Here is a 25,300-nt window from a genome sequence, read left to right on the forward strand (position 1 = left end):
ATTCGCAAAAAGCTGTTAAACATGATAATGTAAGCTTTTATTTTGGCTGCCAAACCGGATGTTGTGTTGGTGACGTTTAACTTGCCTGCGTTTTTTAAACAGCAGGGACCGGTACGGCAGAACTTTCGGTCCAACTCTGCGCAGACTGCTCGGAAGCCACCCGTGGAAGGAAGCAAGGAAAGAAGGACATCATCAGGAAGTTTTTGCCATCTCCTCAAAGTCGATGCACATTTTCAACAAAATGCAACCTGGCGTTAACGGGTTCGGATGTTTGGCGATTCTGGTGGCGCTGGCCGCCTGCAGCGCGCCCCTGGCTCCGTTAGACGATATCGTGATCGAAAAGACTTTCGTTCCAGAGAAGTGCGCGCGCGCCGTCAAAGTTGGGGACTACGTCCGGTACCATTACAACGGAATGTTCCCGGACGGCAAAAAGTTTGACTCCAGGTGAGCCTGCACGCACGCGCAGTTCGTACACCGTGAGAATTTCTTTCGGCTTGTGGGTTGGTACCAGAGAGCCACGCAGGCAACATTTCTGAGCTGTGCTGGGTGGGGGCTCACATGCTAGTAAAGAACCCAAATAGTACTTAAAAGGGAAATAAGTGCAGAATATGCACTATAAACTACTTTTGTTGAAAGCACTTACTGAATGGTCATTTTAAATATTTGAACAGAAAGCCGTTCAGGCCTGCTTTGCCCTGTCCAGGCTCAGGTCCATCCAGGACTAGAGACCAAATTGACTCCCTCTTTAATTGAACTTAAATGAATTGAATGCCCTTTTTGTAGTCTTCATTTAGTTTGCTTAATTTGAACAAAAGTGGTTCAAGTTCTGTTCGCTTTGTATCGTCATGATATTGACAAATGTCATTTTGTGTTGCAGTTACGACCGTGGCAGCACCTACAATGTATTTGTGGGGAAGGGTCAGCTGATCCAAGGCATGGACAAAGCTCTGGTGGGCATGTGCGTCAACGAGAGACGGCTAGTTAAAATCCCGCCGCACCTCGCCTACGGAAAGAAGGGATACGGTGCGTTCAAAATGCACGTGGTATTATGTAGTTCGTATGTTTCACATCCGTATGTGTGTTTCAGGCGACATCATCCCGGCGGACGCCATCCTCCATTTTGACGTGCTGCTGCTGGATGTGTGGAACCCCGAGGATGGCGTGCAGATCAACACCTACCACACTCCCGCCATCTGCGCCCGCAAGGTGGAGGTGTCAGACTACGTGCGCTACCACTATAATGGCACGCTGCTGGACGGGACGCTTTTTGACTCCAGGTAAATCGGATCGTTCGACCACAAAAAGCGTCACAAAAATGTGAAAGTGGTTGTTGACAAAACCGAAATTTTCACGGCAGCCACACCCGCATGCGGACGTACAACACCTACGTGGGCATTGGCTGGCTGATCTCCGGCATGGATCAGGGCTTGCTTGGGATGTGCTTGGGCGAGAGGCGCATCATCACCATGCCGCCGGCGCTCGGATACGGCGAGAACGGAGACGGTCAGTGCGGCGGCACCTTTAAAAATTTGGTTCTCCGTATTTCTGTGAAAGTCACATCCAAGTTGTTGTCCATCAGGTAGCGACATCCCGGGTCAGGCGTCCCTGGTGTTCGACGTGGTCCTGCTGGATCTGCACAACCCCAGTGATACCATCACCATTAGCAACCAGCAAGTGCCTGACCCGTGCCCCCGGAAGTTGGTGGAAGGAGACTTTGTGCGCTACCACTACAACGGAAGCCTCCTTGACGGAACCTTCTTTGACTCCAGGTGAGAAGCTGTGAGGGGTGCACCTCTCCTGGACAGCCACAAGATGGCAGCGTGTGGCAAGGATGAGAAGGGGAGCGGAATTGCATGCTCCGATGGTTTGAAGCAAACAATAAAATAAGCACAGACTATAAAAATCTCTTGTCAGGGTTCCGATATTTTCAGTCAATGTGTTTTAATGAATTATTTCGTTTTTGCAGCTACTCTCGCAACCGCACTTACGACACCTACGTGGGTCGGGGCTACGTGATCGCCGGCATGGACGAGGGACTGATCGGCGTGTGCATGGGTGAGCGGCGCACCATCACCATCCCACCACACTTGGCTTACGGCGAAGAGGGCACCGGCTCCAAGATCCCCGGCTCGGCAGTGCTGGTCTTCGACGTCCACATCATCGACTTCCACAACCCGTCGGACGGCGCCGTCGTGACGGTCACGAGCAAGCCGGACACTTGCGACAAGCTGACTAAGAAAGGCGACTTTGTCAAGTATCACTACAACGCCACGCTCATGGATGGAAGCCCCCTCGACTCCACGTGAGTGATTCGGGAGAAATTTAATCCAAAGAATTAAAGCACAAAATAATCATTAATTGAATTAAGTGATTATAAAGTAGAAATGTAATCCAAAGAATTAGAGCACATAATCATCATGAATCGAATTAAGTGATTATAAAGTAGAAATTTAATGAATCAGTAAGCAACAGAATTATAATTCTCAATTGTTCGAACAACAATAATTCCACTCACCATTCTCATTACAACAAAATGATGTGGTCTCGAAGTTCTCTCGATTGTAAAACTCAAAAAATAGTAAAAAGTGGGATAAAGGAGACAAAAGGTGTAAAATGCTATTTAGGTGGAATAGGTCGAGCGATCAATTGACCTCGTTCTAAAAATACGAATTTGGTTAAAAAGACCTCTTGGGTCGGGGTGACATTTTCTCAGGCAACTGACATTTTCTTAGAGATGCCGCTGTAGCTTCATCCTGTTTTCATATTCCAGCTACATCCTGTTGCTCCATTTAGCATGGGATCGCAGCCTAACCCTTTGTCCTTACTCAACTCCATACACATTTAGTGCATCTGTACCATCTAGCCTCCACGTTACTTGACACAGGTCTCTCTCTGTTTGTGATGCAAGGCACAACTACGGGAAGACGTACAACATCGTATTGGGCGTCAACCAGGTGGTGCCCGGGATGGAGGAAGGAATGTTGGGAATGTGCGTGGGCGAGCGGAGACACCTCGTCGTCCCGCCGCACCTCGGCTACGGAGAAGACGGAGTTCGTGAGTTTCACACACAAAGCACCCAGTGCGTCTACAGATTGCCAATTCAGCACGGAAGCTAAAGCTAAGTGCTAACATACTTCTAGTTGGCGAGGTTCCGGGCAGCGCGGTTCTTGTCTTCGATATCGAGTTGATGGAAATGGAGGACGGACTCCCTGAAGGCTACATGTTCATCTGGAACGAGGAGGTGAGCGGCGACCTTTTCACCGAAATGGATACGGACAAGAACGAGCAGGTGGAACCGGCCGAGGTACGTCACCCAAAGATGGCCGTCGTATTTGGAAGCGGTCGTTTTGCATCCGCTGATTGCACTTTTGTCTCGCAGTTCACCGACTACATCCTGCGGCAGGTCAAGGAAGGCAGAGGTCGCCTGGTGCCCGGTTTCGACCCGCAGCGCATCATCGACAACATGTTCAATAACCAGGACCGCGACGGCGACGGTAAAATCACCGCTGCCGAATTTAAGCTCAAAGCCGACGAAGCCGCCTCGCATGATGAGCTATGATGGGACTCGCAGGCGGCGGGGAAGCCCAAGGGTTTCGGGAAGGGTCGAGTGTCATCTCAATTGTGAGATTTTACGTCAGGGTGAAGAAGCTTTCTCGATCCGGGATCGTTTTAAGGTCCTGAAGGCCGTACGAAATTCATGAAAAGAATGTCCTCTGACAAATACTGTAACTGTTGGTTCTACGATTAGTTTGTTTTGTTTACAAAAAGTGCGTCAGTGTGTTTGAGTGTGAGTTTGTGTGTGTGTGTGTGTGTGTGTGTGTGTGTGTGTGTGTGTGCGTGTGCGTGTGTGTGTGTGTGTGAGTGTGTGTATGTGCTTGTGTTGTATGTGTGTCATTGCCTCTATTTTACAATGCAAGTACCTACTTGGCTCTAGTCTATAAGAACAATTTTAGTCCTGAAACGAGTTGGTACCGTGCGGCGAGAAAGCCAATCATATCACTCCATTATTCATTAGTCATCGGATTTTCTATGTTTTGTTTTAACCTTGTCTACTTTTATTATTAGTGTGTCTTAGGTGTATGTATGACAATTGGTAAGTGTTAGGTTCTGAGCCCCCCCGCCCTTTTGGACCCACTTGAACCAATCATGAAATTGGTGCAATGACTGATGACTTGTGTGTTTTGTTGGTTTGTCTTTTATATTTCAAGAACAAAGTCATAATATCACTAGAATAAACACAAAATCTGAGGTCAAAATGTGTCTTATTGAAAGAAGTTGTAATATTACAAGGATGACATAATACCAGAAAACTCCAATTACAAAAAAAGGTCATAATAGTGCTCAAATGTATCAAAGTGTGTTAAAAAAAGATTTGTTGGACAAATAAAATGTCAGGGAGACGAAACGTGTCTTTTTGTATCCTTTATTTTGTATTTTATTATTCAATTACAGGGCTGTGGACTCGGGGACTCGGACTCGGTCGGACTCGGTCATTTTTGCCGGACTCGGACTCGGTGCTGATTTTGACCGAGTCCACCGAGTCCGACAATAAAAAAAAATACGTTCAGTTTTATTTTCATCATGCTGCTGAGAATGCGCGTAGGAATACTGTCCACAGCCCTGCTTACGATCAATGCGGCCACGTTGAGTTGCACTTAGGCTAATGTTTACATTATGTACCAATGTCAAGGATGATTGTCACCCAGCTTATATCATTATTTTGATTTTGATCTAAATTAGCCTTGAATAAAGACTAAGCAGTCACATGAATTAACAGAAAAAATGGACAGCCGGACTCGGACTCGGACTCGGTGGTCAAGAGGCCGGACTCGGACTCGGTGCAAAAATCCGACCGAGTCCACAGCCCTGTTCAATTATTACTTTTGTTATTATTTTATTTAGTTTGTTGCATGGCGGCTCGGTGGCGCACTGGGTAGCACGTCCGCCTCACAGTTAGGGGGGTGAGGGTTCGATTCCACCTCCGGCCCTCCCTGTGTTGAGTTTGCATGTTCTCCCCGGGCCCGTGTGGGTTTTCTCCGGGCACTCCGGTTTCCTCCCACATTCCAAAAACAAGCTTGGTAGGCCGATTGAAGACTCCAAATTGTCCCTAGGTGTGAGTGTGATTGGTTGTCTGTCTCTGTGTGCCCTGTGATTGGCTGGCAACCAGTTCAGGGTGTCCCCCGCCTACTGCCCGATGACGGCTGGGATAGGCTCCAGCACGTCCGCGACCCCCGTTGGGACTAAGCGGTTCAGAAAATGGATGGATGGATAGTTTGTTGCATGTTCTTTATTTGCGTGTATTACACAGGCATTTAAAACAGGACGTCACAAAGATGAATTAACCAATAAAATGACCACATATCAACACCCCACCCCTATAACTTTTTGACCAATCAGTACGAAGCCCTGAGGTGCAGGAGGCGTGGCGCAGCTTGCTCCTATATAAATTAGACCCACACGTGTTTTTATTGAAAAGATGATACGTTTTATCAGTAGACGGATTGGCTACAGTTGTATTTTTTATTTTCACAGCTCATTGCTACATCTTTGCCTTCCCACTTTTACCTTCCACCGTTACTCGACTCACAACGCAAGTTTAAGTTTAAATATTATTTAAATGGCTTCGTTTTTCGAAATGTACTTTGAAGCGAGCAAATGGTGCGACGGTCTCGCATGCCAGGTAAGTGTTAGAATAATTACATATATTTGATATTTACCTATGTATTTAATACGAAACACATTTTCTAAGGGGGTGGATGATGGGCAACTTATTCGTCCATCATTTTTGCTGTGTATTGTATGTGACTTGTCCTTTTTCCCGTTTGTTTTAACAAAATTTTGGAGATTATGTACGTGTTCCCTTTTTGCTGTTTGATTTAAAATGGCCCTTTGCCATGTACGTGGAGACTATGTAACTTTTCTCCAATGCCCTACTTGTACCTTTTAAATATGCTAAAGTTTGTTACGTTGCTTTCGTTGTGGCTTTGTGTCTTAAGGGTGCTTTGAGCCTTTCTTTAAAGTGTTTTATTCCATCCTAACTCAGGCCGGGCGTGTATGTAATGTACTTTAATCTTTGAATGACATTTACCAGTATTTTTCACAGCCTTCATGTTTTGACGGAGGAGACCAGCAAGAACTTTTAGGAACTAACACTCAGGAATTTAGGGACCAAGAATGTGCCATTGTGTTTCCAATATGGTACCGGCCACCCCCCTTCTCCAAGGCTTTGAGGCTTTTTTAGCTGATGATAGTGATCAGCCTGCAACCTAAGCTAACGGATCAGGCCCAACCATATGTTTATTTGGTTATTTTTATGCAATTTGGCCAATTGTCAAGAGCCCAGATCTTGGGATGCTTTTGGTCTTCCCATTAACATAATCCGAACGACCACATCCAATAACGAATTGTATGTTGACACTTTTTTGCTGTTCAATTTACAAGCCACCAAAAAGATCGTTGCTCAAGCACTTTCACCGAAACAGTTGGGGTACTGTTCCTGTTTTGGTCCTCTTTGGCTGATTGACAGGTTATATAGTCATTTCGAACTGCGGAGTTTTTTTTCGTGTGGACGGACGCAACTAGACCTTCTTTTCCTAAGCGGCCTTTCTTGCCACGCTATCTAACACAATAATGAGTGAATTTGGGATAACTTGATTGTTCAACGTCGGTCAATGGACCGTGGTCGCCAATCGGTGAAAACATCACAAAACAGGCAAACGTGTGAGCAGCGTCCTTAATTACAATTACTTCAACCTTGACTTTTGTGTTGCTTTTGTTGTAGGTGTGCCTCACAAAATACAAAATATTTGCCGAGTTCAAGCGTCACATATTCTCGAAAGAGCACCAGAAGGTTTGGCATCGACGTTCATGGCTTACTCGGCATTCTGTTTAAAAGCGCTGACATTGAATGTTGTTTTTTTTTTTTTTTTTAATCTTTCCAGAAAATGACTCAAGTGTTTGAGACAGGTAGTGTATTACTCCAGCCATCACTAATCGTGCTCAAACTACAACTCTTAACAAGTAACGTTTCTGAACTTCACAGAGGGCCACTCGCTTCCCGGTAAGCCGTCTTCTATTCCTCCTTGAATCCCTGAAACGGAGCCAATTGAGGAAGGAGCCGTTCTCTCCCTCTCTCTGCTTAATTTTTTAAAAACAATATTGCACCGGTGTGAGTTGTTTGTCAAGTCTGAGACGAGAGACCTTGAGTTTGAACTTATTCACTTGAAATTTTCTCTCCAGGCAAGCTCCCGCTCATCATTATCATGGACCGAAGCTTCCATCAGACGACACAACATCCCATTTTAGGTTTGGTGATAAGAGTGTAGCCTCTGATTTGTGTGGTTTATGATGGTTCCAAAAGCGTAGCCTAGCTTGTATTAAGCAGCAAACGGCTAACACGCAGGTTAAGCTAGCTGGTAGGCTTGACAATGTATTTTGATTTTATTTTGAAGTGCTGACTCGAACTTTTTGTCTTTGCTGTAACCTTGACTTGTGTTCCACCTGGGAGTAGAAACGTCTGCTAGCTGACTGTTGTAGCGATAAGAGTACAAAGTGGCTATAATCAGGCTTCTGTGAGAAAAGAGCTTGTTGCGGTGTGATGGCTGAACTGGAGCGCTTCTCGTAGGACTGCAACTGCTGACCGTTTGTTTTAGTCGGGGAATGGACAACGTTTTGTACTTGTGCCACGTCTGCGAGGAGCTCGTGACGGGTCAGGATATCTTGGAGCACATCAACTCCAGCTGCCACGAATGCAACTACTACGTGAGTGGAGCTTACTTTTCCAAACTTTTTTTGCCGCCTCTCCCTCCACACCTTGCGTCTCTTTAGAGCTTCATGGATTCCATCAATACAGAAAGGCGGAAAATTTTAAAGCAGGCCAATGTGGACAAGGTTGGACCGCTTAAGGTTTGTTGAATGGCTCGGTTCAGTCTTGGCGGGTTTGCGTACATTGCTCTTAAATTCTTTTTCCTCATTTCTTTAGATCCTAAATTTGCCTTATTGGCTGACTGCCACGTATGCGTCGTCGAGCTACTTCCAAGGTACGCAGCTCGCCTCTCGTCGAGTGAATCGTTCCGTCCTGCTCTTAAGGGATTTGCTTCTTCTCCCCAGTGATGCGCTGGCTCAGCATGTTTGTCCAGCTTCCCACGCTGCTCGAAGGTAGATCTGTCCGTCTCGGCTATTCGGAGTGAGCCAAAGCCTCAAGTGTGTCTCATTCTGACAGATGTGAAGCCCATGCTTGAGACGGAGAGTGAGTACCAAAAGGTCCACAACAAATGTCCACTGCCGGGTGAGTCATTGTTATTTTTTGTACAATTAAATATGTAGGCTCAAATGTATCTATTTCCTCTGGTAGATTCTGCTGAGAAGTCGTACAAAATACGTTGTCAGGTATACAAGATACACGGTACTCACTTTGCTGAGTCAGCCATTATGGGACACCCGTAAGCAAGTTTGGAATAAATGATTAAATTTGCAGAACTGTAACATCCAGTGCCACAAGCCCGAGGAATATTTGCAGCACGTGCAAAGTGGGACGCACAAAAAGGTGAGCGTCAGCACTTGGATGTCGGATCGCTGTGTGCTCGCATCATAGATTTTGATTGCAGACGATGAAGAGCATCTCCAGTCACGGTAACATGAATTCGTCAGCCGACACGCAAGAAACCAAAGATGGCGTTCCTTGTCCGCCAGGTCTGCAAAATATCTTAAACCAACTTGGAAAGCACATGCAGCAAGGTGATGTTTGTCCCGGCGTCCATTTTGCGGATGCCCGTGATGACGGTCGGTGATGAGTGTGCGTTTTGTCCAATAGGTGTGTCCATGATGGTGTTCTGCCTCAGCTCGGCGGCGCCGGCATCTGAAGCCGTGTGCGTGTGTTTCGCATGCCAGGACGCCGTCCCGCAGTCAACGCTGGCCAAACATTTGAACTCGCACAAGCATTTCCTGAAAACACTGGTCAGCTCTCGCACACCAGTCGCACTGCATACGGGCTTAATGGTGACTTTTTTTTTTTTTTTTGGTATCTTCTAGTTGCATCTGAATCCGTGGCGACTGCCGTTTGGTTGGCGGCAAATTCTGGGACGCCGGTTCTTACAGTCCGAGGTGGAGGCAGAAGAGAAGGAAAGAGGGTGGAGTCAGGTGGTTGTGAAGGTGAAAAAGGACTTAAAAAAAAAAGAAAATCTCAAGAGATTTTAGTTAACCCCTCCAAAATCCGTCTCCCAGGTTGTCAGGTTCAATTCGCTGACTGAATATCTGTATAAAAGTATTAGCAGACAAACACAAGTGAGACAGAATATGGATTCAATGCTCGCGAGGAGTGCAGTATAGATCGCTTACAACAATCCTACTCACACTGAATATCTGTCTGCACTTCCCGCTCTTTTTATTTGGATTTGTCCTACCCACAATGTGAGACGACAAGCCCCTAAGGGAGGGGAAAAGCGCTTCGTCTCGTAAACAAGAAACAAGAAGTGATGCACAAGGTGTTAAATTTTGACAAGACAATATCAGCAAAACAGTTTAGTAATCAGCAGCTTTCTTCGGCTCTGTCAGATAGAAAGAGGAACGTCTAGATGGACGCTATTTTGGTGGATGTTCTCTGAGTTGTCAGCAGTATTTTGCTTGACACAGCCGTGACCTCTCCCTTGACCCAGCCACAACCTTTCTCTTCTGTTGCACAAAGTTAGAAACAGCAAGGCAAAACGGCAAGCATATTTTGCAGTAATATTGTGATTAAGCACTCATTAGAGAACGCATGATAACATATATATATATATATATATATATACATTTTTCTGACACAGGTGATGGATTTACCCTCCTCGATGTTAAAAAGCATCAACCCACCAAATTACCAGAAAGGTCAGTATCCGAAGGTGACAAAATGGCAGTTGCGTGACATTTGAATTTTCTCATGCATGTCCGCAGCGATGGACAAACTGTCGAGCCACGTCGTTGTGATGAAACGCAACGGTAAAGGCTCGCCGCAGATTTACACACTTGGAGCTCACAAGGCTGAGCGAGTTTGAATTGTTTTCAGTGCCCGCTTGCCAGACGTTCACCCGCCTCCACGAACGCAAAACGTTCCCACTTTTGGGTGAGTCGCTCAGGAGCTGTCCCTCCCCTGCGGGTGCTGAAGGCGTAAACCCCATTGCAGGGCGCAATTTTCTGGTGTTGCACGAGGTCCACGACGCAGCCCGTCACGCCACGTACAACTCGGTGCTGTGTCTGCTGTGCGGGAGGCGGCTCACGGACCAGGAGGGCTACGCGCACGTTTTCAGCTGGGAACACGTCGTCATGTTTCTCGTGAGTCCTCCCGCTCGGCCCGAATGTTAAGAGACGCAAATGTTGACACTGGTGACGTTCAAAAAGGATCGATTCCATCCCGGCTCGGTGAGCATCGGTTGTGGTATCAAGGTTTTACTGGACCTGGCGGCCCAGGCTGCACGCCTTCGCAACGTGTCTTTTATACAGGCAAGTAACAAAGCGCAGTTAGGAACCCGAATGACGTGACCACAACTAAATGTTGTCTTCCACGCAGACAATAACGTTGGATAAGCCCATCGAGGAACCGTGCGATTACAACAAAGGTGAATGTCTTAGCGTTTGCTCTGTTTTAGTGACCAAATATTATTTTAAAAATATAGAAAACCCAGACAATGTTCATCCTCCGTTTCTGCTCGTCAGTGAAATTGATCCTAAGTGCAGCAAAGCGAAGGAGGAGCAAGAGTCCGCTCATGCCCCTCGTCCTACCTCGAGCAGCGTTGGGTAAGACAAACAAAAAACCATGCTGGCTTTCGTGTCAGCCCAGAGGGTTTCTTGTCAGAACTAAAATGGATTTTAACTTTTATCTTCAAGTTCCCAAAGAAACTGTGACATCATCAACAGCCGCGAACAGCAAGAAACCCGCACACTCTTCAAAAAATACCAATAAAAGTCCCAAAGACAGTAATCAGACCTCCGGCCTCCAAAAGAGTGAGACGAGGCAACAGAAGAGTGGGCAAGGAAATGCAGAAGGTGAGGAAAAAAGGCCCGGTGAGACTCTGGATGATAAGCCGGGCTGCAAAAGACAACGAAAGAGCGCCAGAGAAATCACGCCGCATGAAGAAAAGCCAAGCAAGTCCACCTTGCATGGACTTGCCCCGCCGTCAACTCCCAAGCCCACGACAGACAGCCATGGCGCCACCGGTACCAAAACCATTCATGCTCCGACTGGCACCAAGCCCACACTATCGAATAGCATTAACGGAACTGCCCCTGTCGCTCACTGTGCGGCTACCTCCAAGTGTGTGGCGACCCAATCCAGCCCCAAACCTTCGCTCATCGTGTCCCCCTCGTTGCACAAAGTACCCAAAGCTGAACCTGAAAGCGAAGTTTCACCAAGCGCTAGCAGCGCAGCCCAGAAAAACCCGGCGGCTGGGGTTGGAGCTCAAAAACTCGAAACGCAGAGTTCCAAGAAGGTGAACATCAAGGGGGGCGTCGACAATGACACAGAAGCTCGGGTCTGTAAGACGCGCTCGTCCGCCCGACGCCCGACCTCCACAGCCCAGCCATTGCACAGCAAAGCCAAGCCGACTCTTTCTAAAGTTGGTACGTAGCCGTGTTGGCTGTCTTGAAGGATCCTTGCTCTAAAATGACTTTTTGAATATCTTTTCAGGCCTGAGCTTCATCGTTGCGGTCAACAGCGACGGGAGGAAGCAATCCTACTGCACGCTATGCCATATCCGATTGGACCGCTCCAGTCACCCCACGGAAAACCTTCACTTCCACAACTACATCGTACGTGCCTACATAAAAGCGTCCGTCCGCTACTTGAGATGTTGATGTGTGTCAGGTTCAATTGGCTGACTGAATATCTGTATAAGAGAAAAGCACCAGCAGACAAACACAAGTGAGACAGAATATGGATTCAATGCTCGCGAGGAGTGCAGTACAGATAGCTTACAACAATCTCACTACACTGAATATCTGGTTGCACTCCCGCTCCTTTTTATTTGGATTTGTCCTACCCACAATGTGAAACAATAAGCCCCTAAGGGAGGGGGAGAAGCGCGCGGGCATCGTCTCGTAAGCAAGAAATAAGAAGTAATAAACAAGGTGTTACATACTGATAAGACGGTATCAGTAAAACGGATTAAAAAGAGCTTTCTTCGGCTCTGAGAGATGAAAAGAGGAACTTGAAGTTCTCTTGGAGAGTCATGAGGGTCATGGCCAAGGCTGTGGACTCGGTCGGATTTTTGCACCGACTCCGGGTCCGGCCTCTTGACCTCCGAGTCCGGCTGTCCATTTTTTCTGTTAATTCATGTGACTGCTTAGTCTTTATTCAAGGCTAATTTAGATCAAAATCTAAATAATTACAACAGTTTTGTGATGGCTTTGTCTTTATTAAACATATAAACGAATACAATAAACAGATACTTTCAAGTTTCAATTCAACGACTTGAGTTTGTTCTTAGGAACAAAATCGCCTCAACCAAGTCAGTCTTCATCGCGCCGCACTGATCAGACATGATAAACTTGAGCCCGGAAAACAGGCGCTCTACGCTGACTCGGCTGATTGGCATTGCTGTTAGTGTCCGAGTCGCATTCTCAGCAGCATGATGAAAATAAAATTGAACGTATTTTTTTTTTATTGTCGGACTCGGTGGACTCGGTCAAAATCAGCACTGAGTCCGAGTCCGGCAAAAATGACCGATATAATATATATATATATATATATATATCCTGACAATGTGATTGCTGTTGTCCTACACAAGAAACGGAGGTTCCCGGAGGTGAATGACGAGCACTTGGTGAGCATCAACCTAGAAAAGTTAGCCTTCAGCTTCACTGAGGTGGAGAAGTCTTTGGGACTTCGCAACATCCAGGTGAGTTAGTGTCTGGAAAAAAAGACATTGTTGTTTCTCTGATAAATCGAGTCTTTGCCCAGACAATCGAAGTGAGCGAGGAAGAGTACAACGAGCTGTCGAGTCTTCCAGAGGCTCAAGGTAAAAATATGAGGACGATGAATTTTCGGATGGTGCCTTAAATAATCATGTCTTTGTTATTAGCGCTGCAGAGATTGGAGACTCAATTCCAGGTCGCTTCCAAGTCTTTGATACCTGTGGGACAAAAGGCTTTCTTCAACTCCACGCAAGGAAGTTCCACCCTGGAAGAAGGTAAAGGAATGCACAAAGCAGTGTCCTGTGTGTTGATAATAGACGGCCACTTTGATTTTATCTTTCAGCCTCTGACACAGAGATCCACGTTAGCACTGCCGATGATGATCTGAAGCCCGTTCTTGAGAAAATCCATGGACTCAAATGTGAAGACGTTTCTGAGACACACCGCATTGATTATATCGATTTAACCTTAGATGAAGAAAACCTGGAAGGCTTTGAGCCCTCAACTTCAACTCCTTTAAGCCAAAAACTGCAGACTGATGATCTCCCCATAAATGATGAGAAGAATGTGGACGGTTCTGATGAGCCCTCGCCATCAGCGTCGGTGGGCCCCGACCCAAGGATTAGTGAGCCAAGTTTAAAGGCCGAAGAGAACCTGCCTTACATGAGTGAGCCCTCGCCACCACTCGTGTCGGGACTCCAGCCTGGTGATCTAAACTTGAAAGGTGCGGAGAAGAATCCAGGAGGCTCCGACATGCTTTCACATCCAGAGACGTCAGGATCAGACCCGCACGTCAACGGTCCAGGTCTAACTCTGCAAGGACCAAATAGGTCCTCATGGTTGTCGCTGGTGGGACAAGACCGGCCAAAGAGTCCGTTTGGGAAGTGCAAGGGTGAAAAATGGCGCAGTCCGAATCAAGGTGTTTCGCAAGCGGTTCTTCTAGCAGGTAGGTTGGCTTTCCCCCCCGAAGGTCGCCGTGGCAACGTAACTCACTCATGCGCCTTTTGATACAGGAACTGCAAGCAATTTGACCATGTTCTTGTGGGTGAGGGGACTGTCAGTCATCGGTAGGTAAACAAGCCCCGCCCTCCTTTCCAAGTAATATGACGATTGATGCTAAGCACGCAATCAGGTCTGGCATCGGTGTACGAGTGTCGTGGGACGTCTTCATCCTTCTACTTGTGCACGAGCTGCTGCCAGAAGTTCACAGTCAGCGGTATCTGCCCGCACATGGTCAGCGTGGAGCACCAGTCGATGTACATGGTGAGTCGAGCGCCGTCGCTCACAACCCGCGGTGACTGAACTTTAAAAGCCTTTGCCTTGCAGATGAAAGCGTATCCTCACTTTTTGGAGACTTTTTGGTACGAGGCGGACCTCGTAGAAGAAATGAAACTGGATATTCTCAATGATATTGCCGTTAAAGTCGCTGCTGAGGAGCAGTACAAAAAGATGGATGCAAAGGTAACTGTTAGGGTTTACAGATTATTTTGATCGTATGGATTATGTTGGAATGTAGACTAGAATTATTAACTTTGTTTAAACCTTTTGCCTTTCCTTGACTCTGAAAAGTTTAACCATTCAGTTGTTGAAACTTTCCTAATGGTGTGGAAACATTCTTGCTTAGTCATCTAAAATGCTCCACTAGTTTGTTTCCACGACCTTGTAAAACAAATGAGCTGTGACCCTCCTCATGGATTAACCAGTTGCTGAGGTGACCACCAAACATGTCCAGTGTCACCCCCACCCTGCTTTCTCTCATTAAATACTCTCTTGCAAGAATCCAAAGTCAGACCTCATTCGATCATCGCTGTACGCACAGCGACGAATGACTCTCCACCTGCAAGTGCTTAAAAAGGGCATACTGTCTCCCATGTGGTTCTTGCAAAAATAAGTTAGAGTGAGCACCACAACAGTGACCTAGATGATAAGGTCAAAAATGCCTTATTGTGCTGAAAGCATTATTATTTTTTTTAAGGTTGTACTACTCCTTGATGAAATGTACGAGCACGTTTGGAACGCTCCAGCCGGAGAAGGTATTGTTGAATGTCCCAAACCGTGTGACCTTGTACTCTTTTTCAACCGTGCATGTCTTTCAAAGCGCTCACCATGCTGCAGAGTGCCATGTCCCAGTCTGACGGCTCCTCACAGCAAATTGGTAGGTCGACACTTTTAGATGACCAACGATCGAGTGTCTTCATCTTGAACTTTTTTTATCTTAGAAGCAAGCCAGGCATCTGAGAAACACAGTGCACACGACATGGATTTGTGTGGGGACCAAAATGCTGTTTCGCTTTCGTCCGCAACTAGCGCAGTCGTCAGTCCGCAAGAGAGTGGCAGAAGTTTTCAGCGTCCGACCGAAGCGCCGATTTTGAGTTGGGTCTCCAATACGCCACCGTTCGTCAAAGTGAAAGAGGAGGCGGTGCACTCGCGATGCGGAGCTCCTGAGAACAAATCGGGTTTGCTTAACCAAACTCCACCTCTTAATCAAGTGAAGAAAGAACCGGTACCCGTAGAGTCCAAAGTCCCTGTAGAACTAGGTAAGAATCAGCCTAGTTTGCAAGTGGAACCTGAGCTGAGGTCTCCAGCATCTGGATGTGGAACAACTCCTGGTCCAACTAATGTGGGGACATCCACTTTTCAAGTGAAAGCTGATTTGAACGCCTCAAAGTCCAAACCACTGAAAACTGGTGGATCCATTTCTAAGGTGCAGGCTGAACTCTTGCCGCAAGAGTCACAATCTCTCAAAACCTCTGAAGAGTCAGTATCTCCTGCATCTGCCAGACTTGTTTCTGAAGTAAGGCCGAAATTTCAAGTGAAGCAAGAACAAATGCCACAAGAGTCAACTGCTGGTCCAAGTTATGGAGTGAGCGCCGAACCGACGATCGCAGAACGTGGCGCTCCTACCTTGCAACCGCCTTGGATTGGTCAGGTGAAAGATAAAACTGTCCCCTTGGATAGTGTATCTTCTGTAACTACCAGGCTAAGATCAGAAACTGAGCCTCATTCCCAACTCAAAACTTTGCTCTTGGAGGACCTGTCTACTCCAAGCATCTCTGGAGCTCAACCAAGTTCTCAAGCGAAAGATGACCTGACACGTTCGCAGGGGAGACTCCCCGCCACCGAGATACCATCTCATTTTTGGGTAAAAGAGCAAGCTCATGCTAAAGGTGGCGCTTCTCTAGCCGCGACATCGACAATTTGTCAAGATAAATCCCTTCCCACCAGGAAAAGAGCATCTATTGAGTCTCTGGACCAACTCATCTGGATTTGCAGCAATAAGACCCCACTGCCTGAGCCTATGCCTGTCAAAAACGGACTCAAGTCATCACAAGCCAAGGTGGCAAAGGTGGCTTTGGTTGAGCCTTCAGAGGACCCGGCACATGGTGACCCAGGAAAGTCTAAGGCAGCAAACAAAAGCAGCAACCCGGCGGCAGTAGTGCCAAGCAACGGTAGCCAGGATATCAAAAGCGGCACCATCGAGCCATGGATGCAACAAGTGGCACCGGATCCTTTACCCCACAAGTCGGTCATTTGCGTGGAAAAGTCCACCAACACTTTTGTCCCCCGTGACCTGAATTGGCCTGATGACGTCATCGTCAAGCCGGATACTACTTGCGTAGATGCCGGTCCCGATAACGTTGTCCCTCAAGGCTTTGAAAAGCAAATCCCTGTGAGCAGTGGCGTGGTTGCCGCAGACCACCAGGCGTCTTTCGCCGGTCCAACGGCAGAACAATTGCAGCCGTTAAATCCCGGTTCTCGCCAAATACCTCCGGTCTTAAACGTGCAGCCGGGGTGCGATCACAGGCTAGTTATGAATGTACCTGCAGAGGGTAGTTGCAACAATGTCGGCCAGACGTACCCGTTGCAGTTTTACATCCAGCAGGCACCAAACCAAGGTGCTGTGGCGGTGAGCGAGCAAACGGCGGCTTGGCTCAGCCATCCAATGCAGCCGCGGTTGCTGCAGCAGCTGCCGTACCAGAGGCCGTGGCTTCCGGCAAATGTGACCAATAGCGCCCCCCACCTTTGGACCCACCATTTTGGCTCCTACTTTGCCACCCCCGTCACACTCTTATCGGTCAAGGACGTGTTGGCTCGACCCAGTCCGCCGCAATGACGAAAATGGAATGTGTATAAACAAATTGAAGTTATGCGCCCAAGTTTTATTTTGTAAATATTTCTATTTTGCTTTCCTCCACTACCTTTTGTACTTTTGTATTCAATACTGCCATGTTGCTATTCCTATCCAGTTGAATTTGATTTTTTAAAGTTTCTGTCTGCAATTGGAGCATATAGGAAGTTAAATTAAATCCACTGTTTGCCACTTCAAACTTGTCAGCATGCTTTGTTTTCAAAAGCGTAAAGAATTGCAGACAAGTGTGGTTTTTTTGACAACTGGTGGATAATTTTAACTACCTCGAGTTGTTTTTTTCTCTTATAGGTGTCAAGTGTCAAAACACATTGCAGGATGTCGGTTTGAGTTTGCTGCTGTGAAAACAGAGCTTATTTTTTTATTCACATGCTTTATCTTCACATACCACGCTTGATTGAAAAATTGCATCCAACTGAATGAAATATTCGGAAACGTTTCATTTAAAATTTTAATGCCGCTCAACTGTTTTTCCAAAAAAGCCTGTGATGTACAATTGGATTTACGTCAGTGATTCTGCCATATACCATGAGAGAAAGAATTCCACAAGTGGCTTTTATATATATATATATATATATATATATATATATATATATATATATATAATATATATAAACGATGGATGTTTCGCCCAGTGCTCTGATCAGATGAATTATGTGGAGGTAGTAGTGTGTCCAAAAGGTGCGAGGAATAAAATGGGATCGTGATTCAAAGCCCCGCTCATCTAGTATCACTCCCCCCCACGCCAGATTTGGGTTATTTGTGCAACTTGAAAAAAAAAAAAAAGATTTGAATGGTAAATCCGATCATTTATTACTTCATCTTTCACGGTGCAACACACTACTTCAGTGGTTCTTAACCGGGCGTGCGAGAATGCTTCCTAGGGGCTGCGAGGACACCCTGGGGGAAATTGACAATTTTTCGGGGATAATGGTCGGGTAATCGAAAAAAGTGAAAAATTCTGGAAATCAAGAAGTCATTGTGTTAATTGGCATTAGGGATAATGCTAATTAAGCCTTATAGCTGTAAAGTAAACCTATTATTATTATTTAATGATATATAATAATTTTTATTTGTTTGTTATGTAGTTTTCAATTATTTTTGTAAGTAGTAAAGGGAAATGTGCTTTTGGCAGTTTGCAAACATATTTTTTTAAGGCTGCGTTAGACTTCTAATCGTATCAATATAATTTCCAGTAGTGGCGTGCTCGTGTGGTCGCATGGGAAAGAATGTGCAGGCAAACTGCACGAACTTGTTTTCTTCGAAGTGTTGTGGAACAGGATGTACCATCGGTCTAGACAGGGAGGATACCTGACGAGAACACCTCAAAGATGTATCATCGGCCCAGACAGGGAGGACACCTCGCAAGAACATCTCGAGCCCGGTGCGGAACGAGAATAGCGTCCCGTCCTGGTGGTCGGACCCAACCGCCAGACAGCTGAGGCCGGACACCTGCGCTCAGCAATAACACCCAGCCGGGGAGGAGATGGCCATCGACCAATCATCACACGACGTTTTGCATATTTGAATATTCATATTGTGTTTCTTTATAAGTGGGCAACCCGGAAGAATGTTTCTCTTTATGGTCACAAGAACACACGAGTTTTAGTGTGAGGGAGCCGGGACCTAGGCGCCTGTATTAGCTTGCTTTGTCAGGAATAAACAATTGTTAAATTCGGTCTTCTCTGACAGAACGAACTCGCAAAATTGTTAGGTGCGCCAGTGTGTGGATTAGGACATAGCAACTCGTGTTAAGTGTTGATCGCAATTTGGAGTCAGATCAATAACTAAAATCCGTAGCCTAACAAGCTGTAAAGTAAACCAATTATAATTATTTAATATAATATTTATTTATTATTTGTATTTTATGTTAGTTTATTTTTGTAAGTAATAAAGTTAAGTACTGTTAAAATTCAGCAGTTTCTCCACGGACTGGGACCAGAACTGGCTGGATATTTTGATGATCCTGAATTTGTTCAAATGCTTGCCTATTTGGCTCATGTGTTCACAGCACTCAATGAGCTCAATCGCTCACTACAAGGAAGAGGGATGAACATTTTGATTGTGAAGTGAATTTTGAACTTTATGCGTATCTGTATGTTGCATTAGATGATCCACTAGTAGCAGTAAGACTATCAAACTATATTTGCTGTACAGAGAAGCGTTAGTTTCAGGAGTGTATAAGTACTTAGTAGAAGATAGAAGGGCCAGTTGTCTGTGACCAGGGAGAATTCAGTTTCAGCAATGTGTGCAATCCTATAATAAGGTAAAGTGGCTGTTGTCGTCCATCACCAACAGCGCTGGTCAAGATCTCCTTTTTAGGACTGAAGTAAACTAGTAGATTGAAAACTACAGCTGTTGCCCAAAGCCGTGACACCAGCTTCTTGTCAGGTATAAAAGCTACGGGCCTGACAAGAGGGGGGGCTCATTCCAGGCGGGTTCCAGCGGGGGCGGGTTCCAGCGGGGCCTCGGTTCCAGCGGGGGCTCGCTCTAGCGCGGGCTCGCTCGCTCTCTCTTTTGGAGAGGGGGGCTTTTTTACATCCATGCCTTGGGCCACTCAACTTTTTGGAAAGACTTCACTCTGACATCGGTTGAATAAAATATTTTCCCAATCAGCCGTGGGTCCCTGAAGTGCTTATTTGTCTGGAACCAGCCACCGATCACCAAGTGTTTTTTGGAGACCAGCGAAGCAACTAAGACCATATACCACAATTGCAAGTGAGAAGTTGGCTACATTCAAAGACAAAATTGTTTTGTGGATTAGGCCTGTAGAGAAAGGGAACTTGGCACATTTCCCTTCCCTTGAAGAAACAGTCGGGAGATGCTTCCCTCCATCCAATTTTTGTTGCAGAAATTGTTGAACATCTGCAGATACTGTGCACCTCATTTGATGACTACTTCTCGTGTGGAGAGCTACAACCCTGTGACCACCGGACCCAGCCGGCACTCTTTTAAGCAGAATACGGAAGATGTTGAAAGCAACATCAAGGAAGATCTCATCGAACTGAGAAACAATCGTGGAATCCAAATGGAGTTTGCAGATGATCACCTGGAGCACTTCTGGGTTTGAAACTGGCAGAGAAGGCTCTCACTGTGCCTTTTTCCTGTCCGCTTCACATCAAAACCAAGAGCAGAAATCGGCTGGATCCTCAACACGACATGCGAGTGGCACTCAGCACCATGACACCAAGATTTGATGCCATCACAAATGGAAAGCAACAGTAACAAAGTCACTGAGTTTGGCGCTCAGCCATAATAATTCACAACACACCATGCATAGTACAAGCACAATGTTTTTTTTTCCCTAGCATGAAAGTAATCTTGATTTTTGTCATCCTGCAATGCATTACTTTGTTGTCAGTTATGTAAATAAAGAATTAAATACATGATGGTTTTGTTACTTACACATTATGATATCAATATTGCTTTTCATCAATTCTGGAAGTGGGTGCGAGAACTGGTTGGTGAAATGGATGGGGTGCGAACAAGGAAAAAGGTTAAGAAGCACTGCTACTTGATTCATGTTGTGATTATTAATTGTTCAGCAATCAAAAATGCAGATAAACCAGTGCGACAAGAAGCTCATTGGTTACAGCCTCAAAAGCAGACAAACATCAGGTGTTCACCCAAACAGGCACACTCCTTTCAGTATCAATTTAGTAAAATATGAAAGACTAATTTGAAACTAAGCGTCTGGCCAGTGGTGGTAAAAAAGTCAAGAGCTGTTTGGGGAATGGCGTACATTGTTAGGTTTTGGTGAAGCCATCCGAACATCATACAGAAAAGGGGATAAGTGATTTCGAATAAAGTCGTTCAGTCTTTATTTCAGGGATACTTTTATTGCGTCACAGCTGCGGAGGCGGACCGCTGGGAAATCAAGATGGGCATCAGTGCTAGTAACGAGCAGGTCTCAAAAGACAACACTAAAAGCGCTTCAAACAAACTGAATAGTTCACCCGGCACTCGGCTTTTCCACATCCAATACGGCGGCGAAGCTAATTACCAGTAGAACCAGTTTCGCCACACCGTAGATTCAATCAGTGGAAAGTCACCGACGCGCGTATGCAGTTTTCTGTCATTATGCGCCCGCCAGTTGGAATAGTCACAAGTTTGAGCAAATACGCCGCTTGACTAAAACGTGACAAACAACTTGATGCTTGGAATGAATTTACTTGCATTCTTTGTTGCGGCCGTGCAAATTCACCGCGTGACATCTGGTAAGTTGTACTTTGCTTACAACGCGTTTTATTATCCTAAAGATTGACGCTCTTGATTTTGAACTGACGCTTTTTTTTGTTGAATATTCCTCACATGTCTGCTGCGTCAACATTTTTTGAGCGGAAAATTCTTTCACATAGAACACTCGTTTTCTCATAGTTAGGCGGAAACACAACGCTATTATAAGAACTGTTAGAATATTTAGTTAATAAAACGATACAAATCAAAGTGAATTGTTTTTTTTTTGTGTGCAAATTAAAAAGAATTGTAATTGTATTTTTTCATAAGTGGATTTAAAAGGCTGATGAGGGGCATTGAACTCAACATGTCAAGTGCTGCAATGTTCCAACTGCAGTCAGAATAATAGAAAATATAAATTGCCCAATGTAAAAACAGAGCAAGATCATGTGTGTCACTTTTGTTTTTGTTTTTCAGTCATTCACACGCTCAATTATTTCACAACGGTGTCTCAAGTTGCAAAACTACCAGAGTTCCTGGAGGTGGCGTATGTGGACGGCGTTCAGATTCTGCACTTTGACAGCAACCACAGGGAAACGAAAGCAAAACATGACTGGGTGAACAACATCAAAGTGAATTGTTTTTTTTTTGTGTGCAAATTAAAAAGAATTGCAAAAAAAATTGTATTTTTTCATAAGTGGATTTAAAAGGCTGATGAGGGGCATTGAACTCAACATGTCAAGTGCTGCAATGTTCCAACTGCAGTCAGAATAATAGAAAATATAAATTGCCCAATGTAAAAACAGAGCAAGATCATGTGTGTCACTTTTGTTTTTGTTTTTCAGTCATTCACACGCTCAATTATTTCACAACGGTGTCTCAAGTTGCAAAACTACCAGAGTTCCTGGAGGTGGCGTATGTGGACGGCGTTCAGATTCTGCACTTTGACAGCAACCACAGGGAAACGAAAGCAAAACATGACTGGGTGAACAACATCACAGAAGATAATCCGCACTTCTGGGAGATAGAGACAGCGATCAATATTCAGAATGAGCAGATCATGAAGGAAAACATTGAAACCGCTCAAAAGCGTTTCAACGAAACTGGAGGTTTGTTTACGTCCGCTCGTAAAATTCATGTGCTGGTACACTTCATGACAAATAAACAGACATGTCACTGCTGGCTCCGCTCCGATTATCGTCACTGAATGCTGTGTGTGATCCTTTCAGGTGTTCACATGATTCAGGTGATGAAAGGCTGTGAATGGGACGATGAGACGGATGAGGTTGATGGTTGGGAGCACTATCGTTACGATGGAGAAGACTTCCTAGCATTTGAGGCGAAGACGATGACATGGATTGCAGCACATCCACAAGCTTTCATCACCAAACTCAAGTGGGACCAAATTGACAGGCTTAATGAAGTCAAGAAGATTACCCACACTAAGATGTGTCCTGTGCTGTTGAAGACACATTTGAGGAACGGGAGGGACTTCCTGACGAGAACCGGTACATTATCCTCTCTCTCTCTGTCGCTCTCTCTCTCTCCACACATGCTCTATCTGACACATTCTCTCCATCTTTCCTGCCCTCCTCACGCGTTTTCCTCCATCTTTGCGTGCAGAGCTTCCCAAGGTGTCTCTCCTGCAGAAGACACCTTGCTCTCCGGTCACCTGCCACGCCACGGGTTTCTACCCCAGGACATCATCCCTCTTTTGGAGGAAGAACGGCGAGGAGATCCACAAGGTCGTGGAGAAGGGGGAGACCCTCCCCAACCACGACGGAACCTTCCAGACCTCGGCCCACTTGAAAGTGGAGGTGACGCCCGCCGCGGAGCAGGAGTACGAATGTGTGTTCCGGCTGGCCGGCGTCTCGGAAGACATCGTCATCAAGCTGGACGCCGGAAGCATCCTGAGCAACGCACATATCCAGGGTGAGCGTTTGTCGCGGGTCAGACACGTCCGATTGGCTGTGGGGCGAGCGGGACGGCTCGGTGTCACGACTACAGTCATTCACGTGTCTCTTTTCATCGCACATGTGAAGAAGAGGAAGACAGGAAGAAGGCGGTGGCCATCGCCGTCCCGTTGGTGGTCCTCAATGTGGTGGCGATGGTCATGGCGGTGGTAGTGGTGGCGATGATGCTTGACAAGCATCTCAAAAGAAAACAAGGTGAGCGACAAATGTTTCCTCCGTCAGGAACATCCAAGGAGAACCTTGTTTGCCTCGCGTCGTTTGTGACCATTCCTAATCTCCTCTTGCTTCTCTTTTATTTCAGTCATATACTCTCAAGCTTGTAAAGAGGAAAAGCCAAAAAGAAAAGAAGAAGAAAATGTACAATTAAGTAAGTAAAACGTTTTCTGCTTCCTTTGAGCCACAATAACAAGGCAGCCATGTCATGTCAAGGTTCGATTGAAAGCTAAAGTGTCAATGAGGAGTCCCGTCAGAAAATGTCAGCTCACACCATTGTTGTCGTCAAAGGGTGCCCTGAGATACGAGCCAAATATGTTCAGCAACCACACTTGCAAATGCATTTTTTTCCTTTGAAAGGAATGGACATGACATTCTTCATCAAAATTGTTGTCATGTGTAATTTAACGTCCCGTCGTGTTTGCACTCTTTTAGCTGTTTCCACCTACTGTGAGTCTGTTTCTGAATGAGAGGCAGTAGCTGTCACATGGTAAGTTAGCTCATGCTTATTACACGTGGTCTTCGGCTTCTGGAGGTGGGTTAGGAAACATTTGGAAAGACTATTTTGCTCCTCTTTCTTCAGGTGTTGGAATTCTTTCAGAGGACTTTCTCATCGCACCGCATTTGGAAATACAAATGTTTTTTTTCTTCAAGTCAACAATCATTATGTTTCTGTCAAGTTTCAGCTGATCACCTACAACCTGAAGACTATGGCCGGCCCAAGTGGAAAGTCTCTTGTTTGTTCACTTTGTTTTTGTGCAACTAAACAAATCAAGTCAGTGGTTACCACTGGTTGGAAGTCTCATCATGAAAGTTTGTATCTGGATGATTTTGAGCCTTTAAAAACCTTAAGACTCTTTAATCAAACAATTTATTATTATGAAATACATTTTAAATAAATAAGAAGAAAAGATTATATATCAAGTAAATAATAAAATAGTGATGATATCAATAGTTTCAAAATGTGTTAAATATTTTCATTTTACAGATTGAGTAAATTCACACATACCCTGTCTCAATTTTAAAGATTGTTTGAAGGAAATAAAAATGTTAGAATTGTTACAATGTAAAATGTACATCCATGCCTTTTATTGTTGTTGACACGCTTGCAATAAAACGCTTGCTGTCACGCCCCCCCACGCCAGATTCGGGTCAAAAGTGTGCAACTTGAAAAAAAGATTAGAATGGTAAATCCGATCATTCATACTTCATCTTTCAAGGTGCAACACACTGCTTGATTCATATTGTGATTATTGTTCGACAATCAAAAATGCAGATAAACCAGTGCGACAAGAAGCTCATTGGTTGCAGCCTGAAAAGCAGACAAGTAAACATCAGGTGTTCACCCAAACAGACACACTCCTTTCAGTATCCATTTAGTAAAATATGAAAGACTAATTTGAAACTAAGCGTTTGGCCAATGGTGGGAAAAAAAAGTCAATAGCTGTTATGGGAATGGCGCGTACATTGTTAGTTTTTGTGAAGCCTTTCGAACATCATACAGAATAGGCGATAAGTCATTTCAAATAAAGTCGTTCAGTCTTAATTTCAGGGGTATTTTTATTGCGTCACGGCTGATAAGCCGGAGCACCGGGAGAATGAAGTGGGCATCAGTGCTATAGTAATGGGCAGGTCTCCAAAGACAACACTAAAAGCGCTTCAAACAAACAGAATAGTTCACCCGGCGCTCAGCTTTTCCACATCCAACAAGGCGAAAAAGTTCATTTATGTATAGGTAATATTGAGACAGAGGACCACAGCGATGCGTGTGGCTGTATCGACCTGACGCCCGTGCGTCATGACGTAACACAACACAGCAGTACCGCTGGGGCATACAATTGTATCTGGTGTGGAAGTTTTCCACACTCCCGAACACACTTGTGTGTTTTGTTGTGACTCTCTGCTCCGC

General features: G+C 45.5%; 3 protein-coding genes across 6 annotated transcripts; all 3 read left to right on the plus strand.

Annotated features, from left to right (window-relative positions):
• Positions 1 to 78: 78 nt before the first annotated feature.
• fkbp9 (FKBP prolyl isomerase 9) lies at positions 79 to 4,409 on the plus strand. The gene is made up of 9 exons (XM_088365109.1): positions 79 to 444; positions 878 to 1,023; positions 1,088 to 1,277; positions 1,358 to 1,503; positions 1,580 to 1,769; positions 1,967 to 2,302; positions 2,909 to 3,054; positions 3,141 to 3,304; positions 3,380 to 4,409. Exons 1-9 carry the CDS (start codon positions 224 to 226, stop codon positions 3,557 to 3,559), a joined length of 1,719 nt encoding a protein of 572 aa, XP_088221235.1. The 5' UTR covers positions 79 to 223; the 3' UTR covers positions 3,560 to 4,409.
• Positions 4,410 to 5,410: 1,001 nt separating this feature from the next.
• LOC148380231 (uncharacterized) lies at positions 5,411 to 17,210 on the plus strand. 4 transcript variants are annotated; one of them, XM_088365513.1, is made up of 34 exons: positions 5,411 to 5,680; positions 6,782 to 6,850; positions 6,942 to 6,966; positions 7,043 to 7,060; positions 7,240 to 7,305; positions 7,625 to 7,761; positions 7,828 to 7,905; positions 7,982 to 8,039; positions 8,110 to 8,157; positions 8,222 to 8,287; positions 8,354 to 8,388; positions 8,477 to 8,545; positions 8,607 to 8,736; positions 8,813 to 8,955; positions 9,031 to 9,150; positions 9,804 to 9,861; positions 9,928 to 9,972; positions 10,040 to 10,096; positions 10,157 to 10,305; positions 10,372 to 10,473; positions 10,541 to 10,589; positions 10,687 to 10,767; positions 10,858 to 11,589; positions 11,657 to 11,778; positions 12,756 to 12,866; positions 12,929 to 12,986; positions 13,050 to 13,157; positions 13,226 to 13,828; positions 13,896 to 13,949; positions 14,015 to 14,145; positions 14,209 to 14,343; positions 14,858 to 14,915; positions 14,981 to 15,037; positions 15,102 to 17,210. In XM_088365513.1, the coding sequence occupies exons 1-34, from the start codon at positions 5,618 to 5,620 to the stop codon at positions 16,994 to 16,996; spliced, it is 5,730 nt and encodes a 1,909-aa protein (XP_088221639.1). In that variant the 5' UTR covers positions 5,411 to 5,617; the 3' UTR covers positions 16,997 to 17,210. The 4 variants fall into 4 exon arrangements, with proteins under 4 accessions (XP_088221639.1, XP_088221638.1, XP_088221640.1 ...); XM_088365512.1 differs by having other exon boundaries at positions 6,942 to 7,060; positions 7,653 to 7,761; XM_088365514.1 differs by lacking the exons at positions 5,411 to 5,680; positions 6,782 to 6,850; positions 6,942 to 6,966 and having other exon boundaries at positions 7,054 to 7,168.
• A 3,726-nt stretch (positions 17,211 to 20,936) lies between these two features.
• Positions 20,937 to 24,463, plus strand: LOC148380232 (H-2 class I histocompatibility antigen, K-Q alpha chain-like). Its single transcript, XM_088364465.1, has 8 exons — positions 20,937 to 21,246; positions 22,051 to 22,314; positions 22,435 to 22,713; positions 22,829 to 23,137; positions 23,248 to 23,373; positions 23,480 to 23,545; positions 23,827 to 23,881; positions 23,975 to 24,463. Exons 1-7 carry the CDS (start codon positions 21,183 to 21,185, stop codon positions 23,859 to 23,861), a joined length of 1,143 nt encoding a protein of 380 aa, XP_088220591.1. The 5' UTR covers positions 20,937 to 21,182; the 3' UTR covers positions 23,862 to 23,881; positions 23,975 to 24,463.
• The last annotated feature ends 837 nt before the right edge of the window (positions 24,464 to 25,300 follow it).

Source organism: Syngnathus floridae, chromosome 21 (genome assembly GCF_059516105.1).
Source record: "Syngnathus floridae isolate MCC-2025c chromosome 21, RoL_Sflo_1.0, whole genome shotgun sequence".
Taxonomy (NCBI): domain Eukaryota; kingdom Metazoa; phylum Chordata; class Actinopteri; order Syngnathiformes; family Syngnathidae; genus Syngnathus; species Syngnathus floridae.

Coding starts and splice junctions, on each gene's coding strand:
- fkbp9 (XM_088365109.1), top strand. CDS start 224: ATGCACATTTTCAACAAAATGCAACCTGGCGTTAACGGGTTCGGATGT. Junction 1,278..1,357: donor GGGACGCTTTTTGACTCCAG/GTAAATCGGATC, acceptor TTTTCACGGCAG/CCACACCCGCATGCGGACGT. Junction 2,303..2,908: donor GGAAGCCCCCTCGACTCCAC/GTGAGTGATTCG, acceptor TTGTGATGCAAG/GCACAACTACGGGAAGACGT.
- LOC148380231 (XM_088365512.1), top strand. CDS start 5,618: ATGGCTTCGTTTTTCGAAATGTACTTTGAAGCGAGCAAATGGTGCGAC. Junction 6,851..6,941: donor TCTCGAAAGAGCACCAGAAG/GTTTGGCATCGA, acceptor TAATCTTTCCAG/AAAATGACTCAAGTGTTTGA. Junction 7,762..7,827: donor GCCACGAATGCAACTACTAC/GTGAGTGGAGCT, acceptor GCGTCTCTTTAG/AGCTTCATGGATTCCATCAA.
- LOC148380232 (XM_088364465.1), top strand. CDS start 21,183: ATGCTTGGAATGAATTTACTTGCATTCTTTGTTGCGGCCGTGCAAATT. Junction 23,374..23,479: donor GCATCTCAAAAGAAAACAAG/GTGAGCGACAAA, acceptor CTTTTATTTCAG/TCATATACTCTCAAGCTTGT. Junction 23,546..23,826: donor AGAAGAAAATGTACAATTAA/GTAAGTAAAACG, acceptor GCACTCTTTTAG/CTGTTTCCACCTACTGTGAG.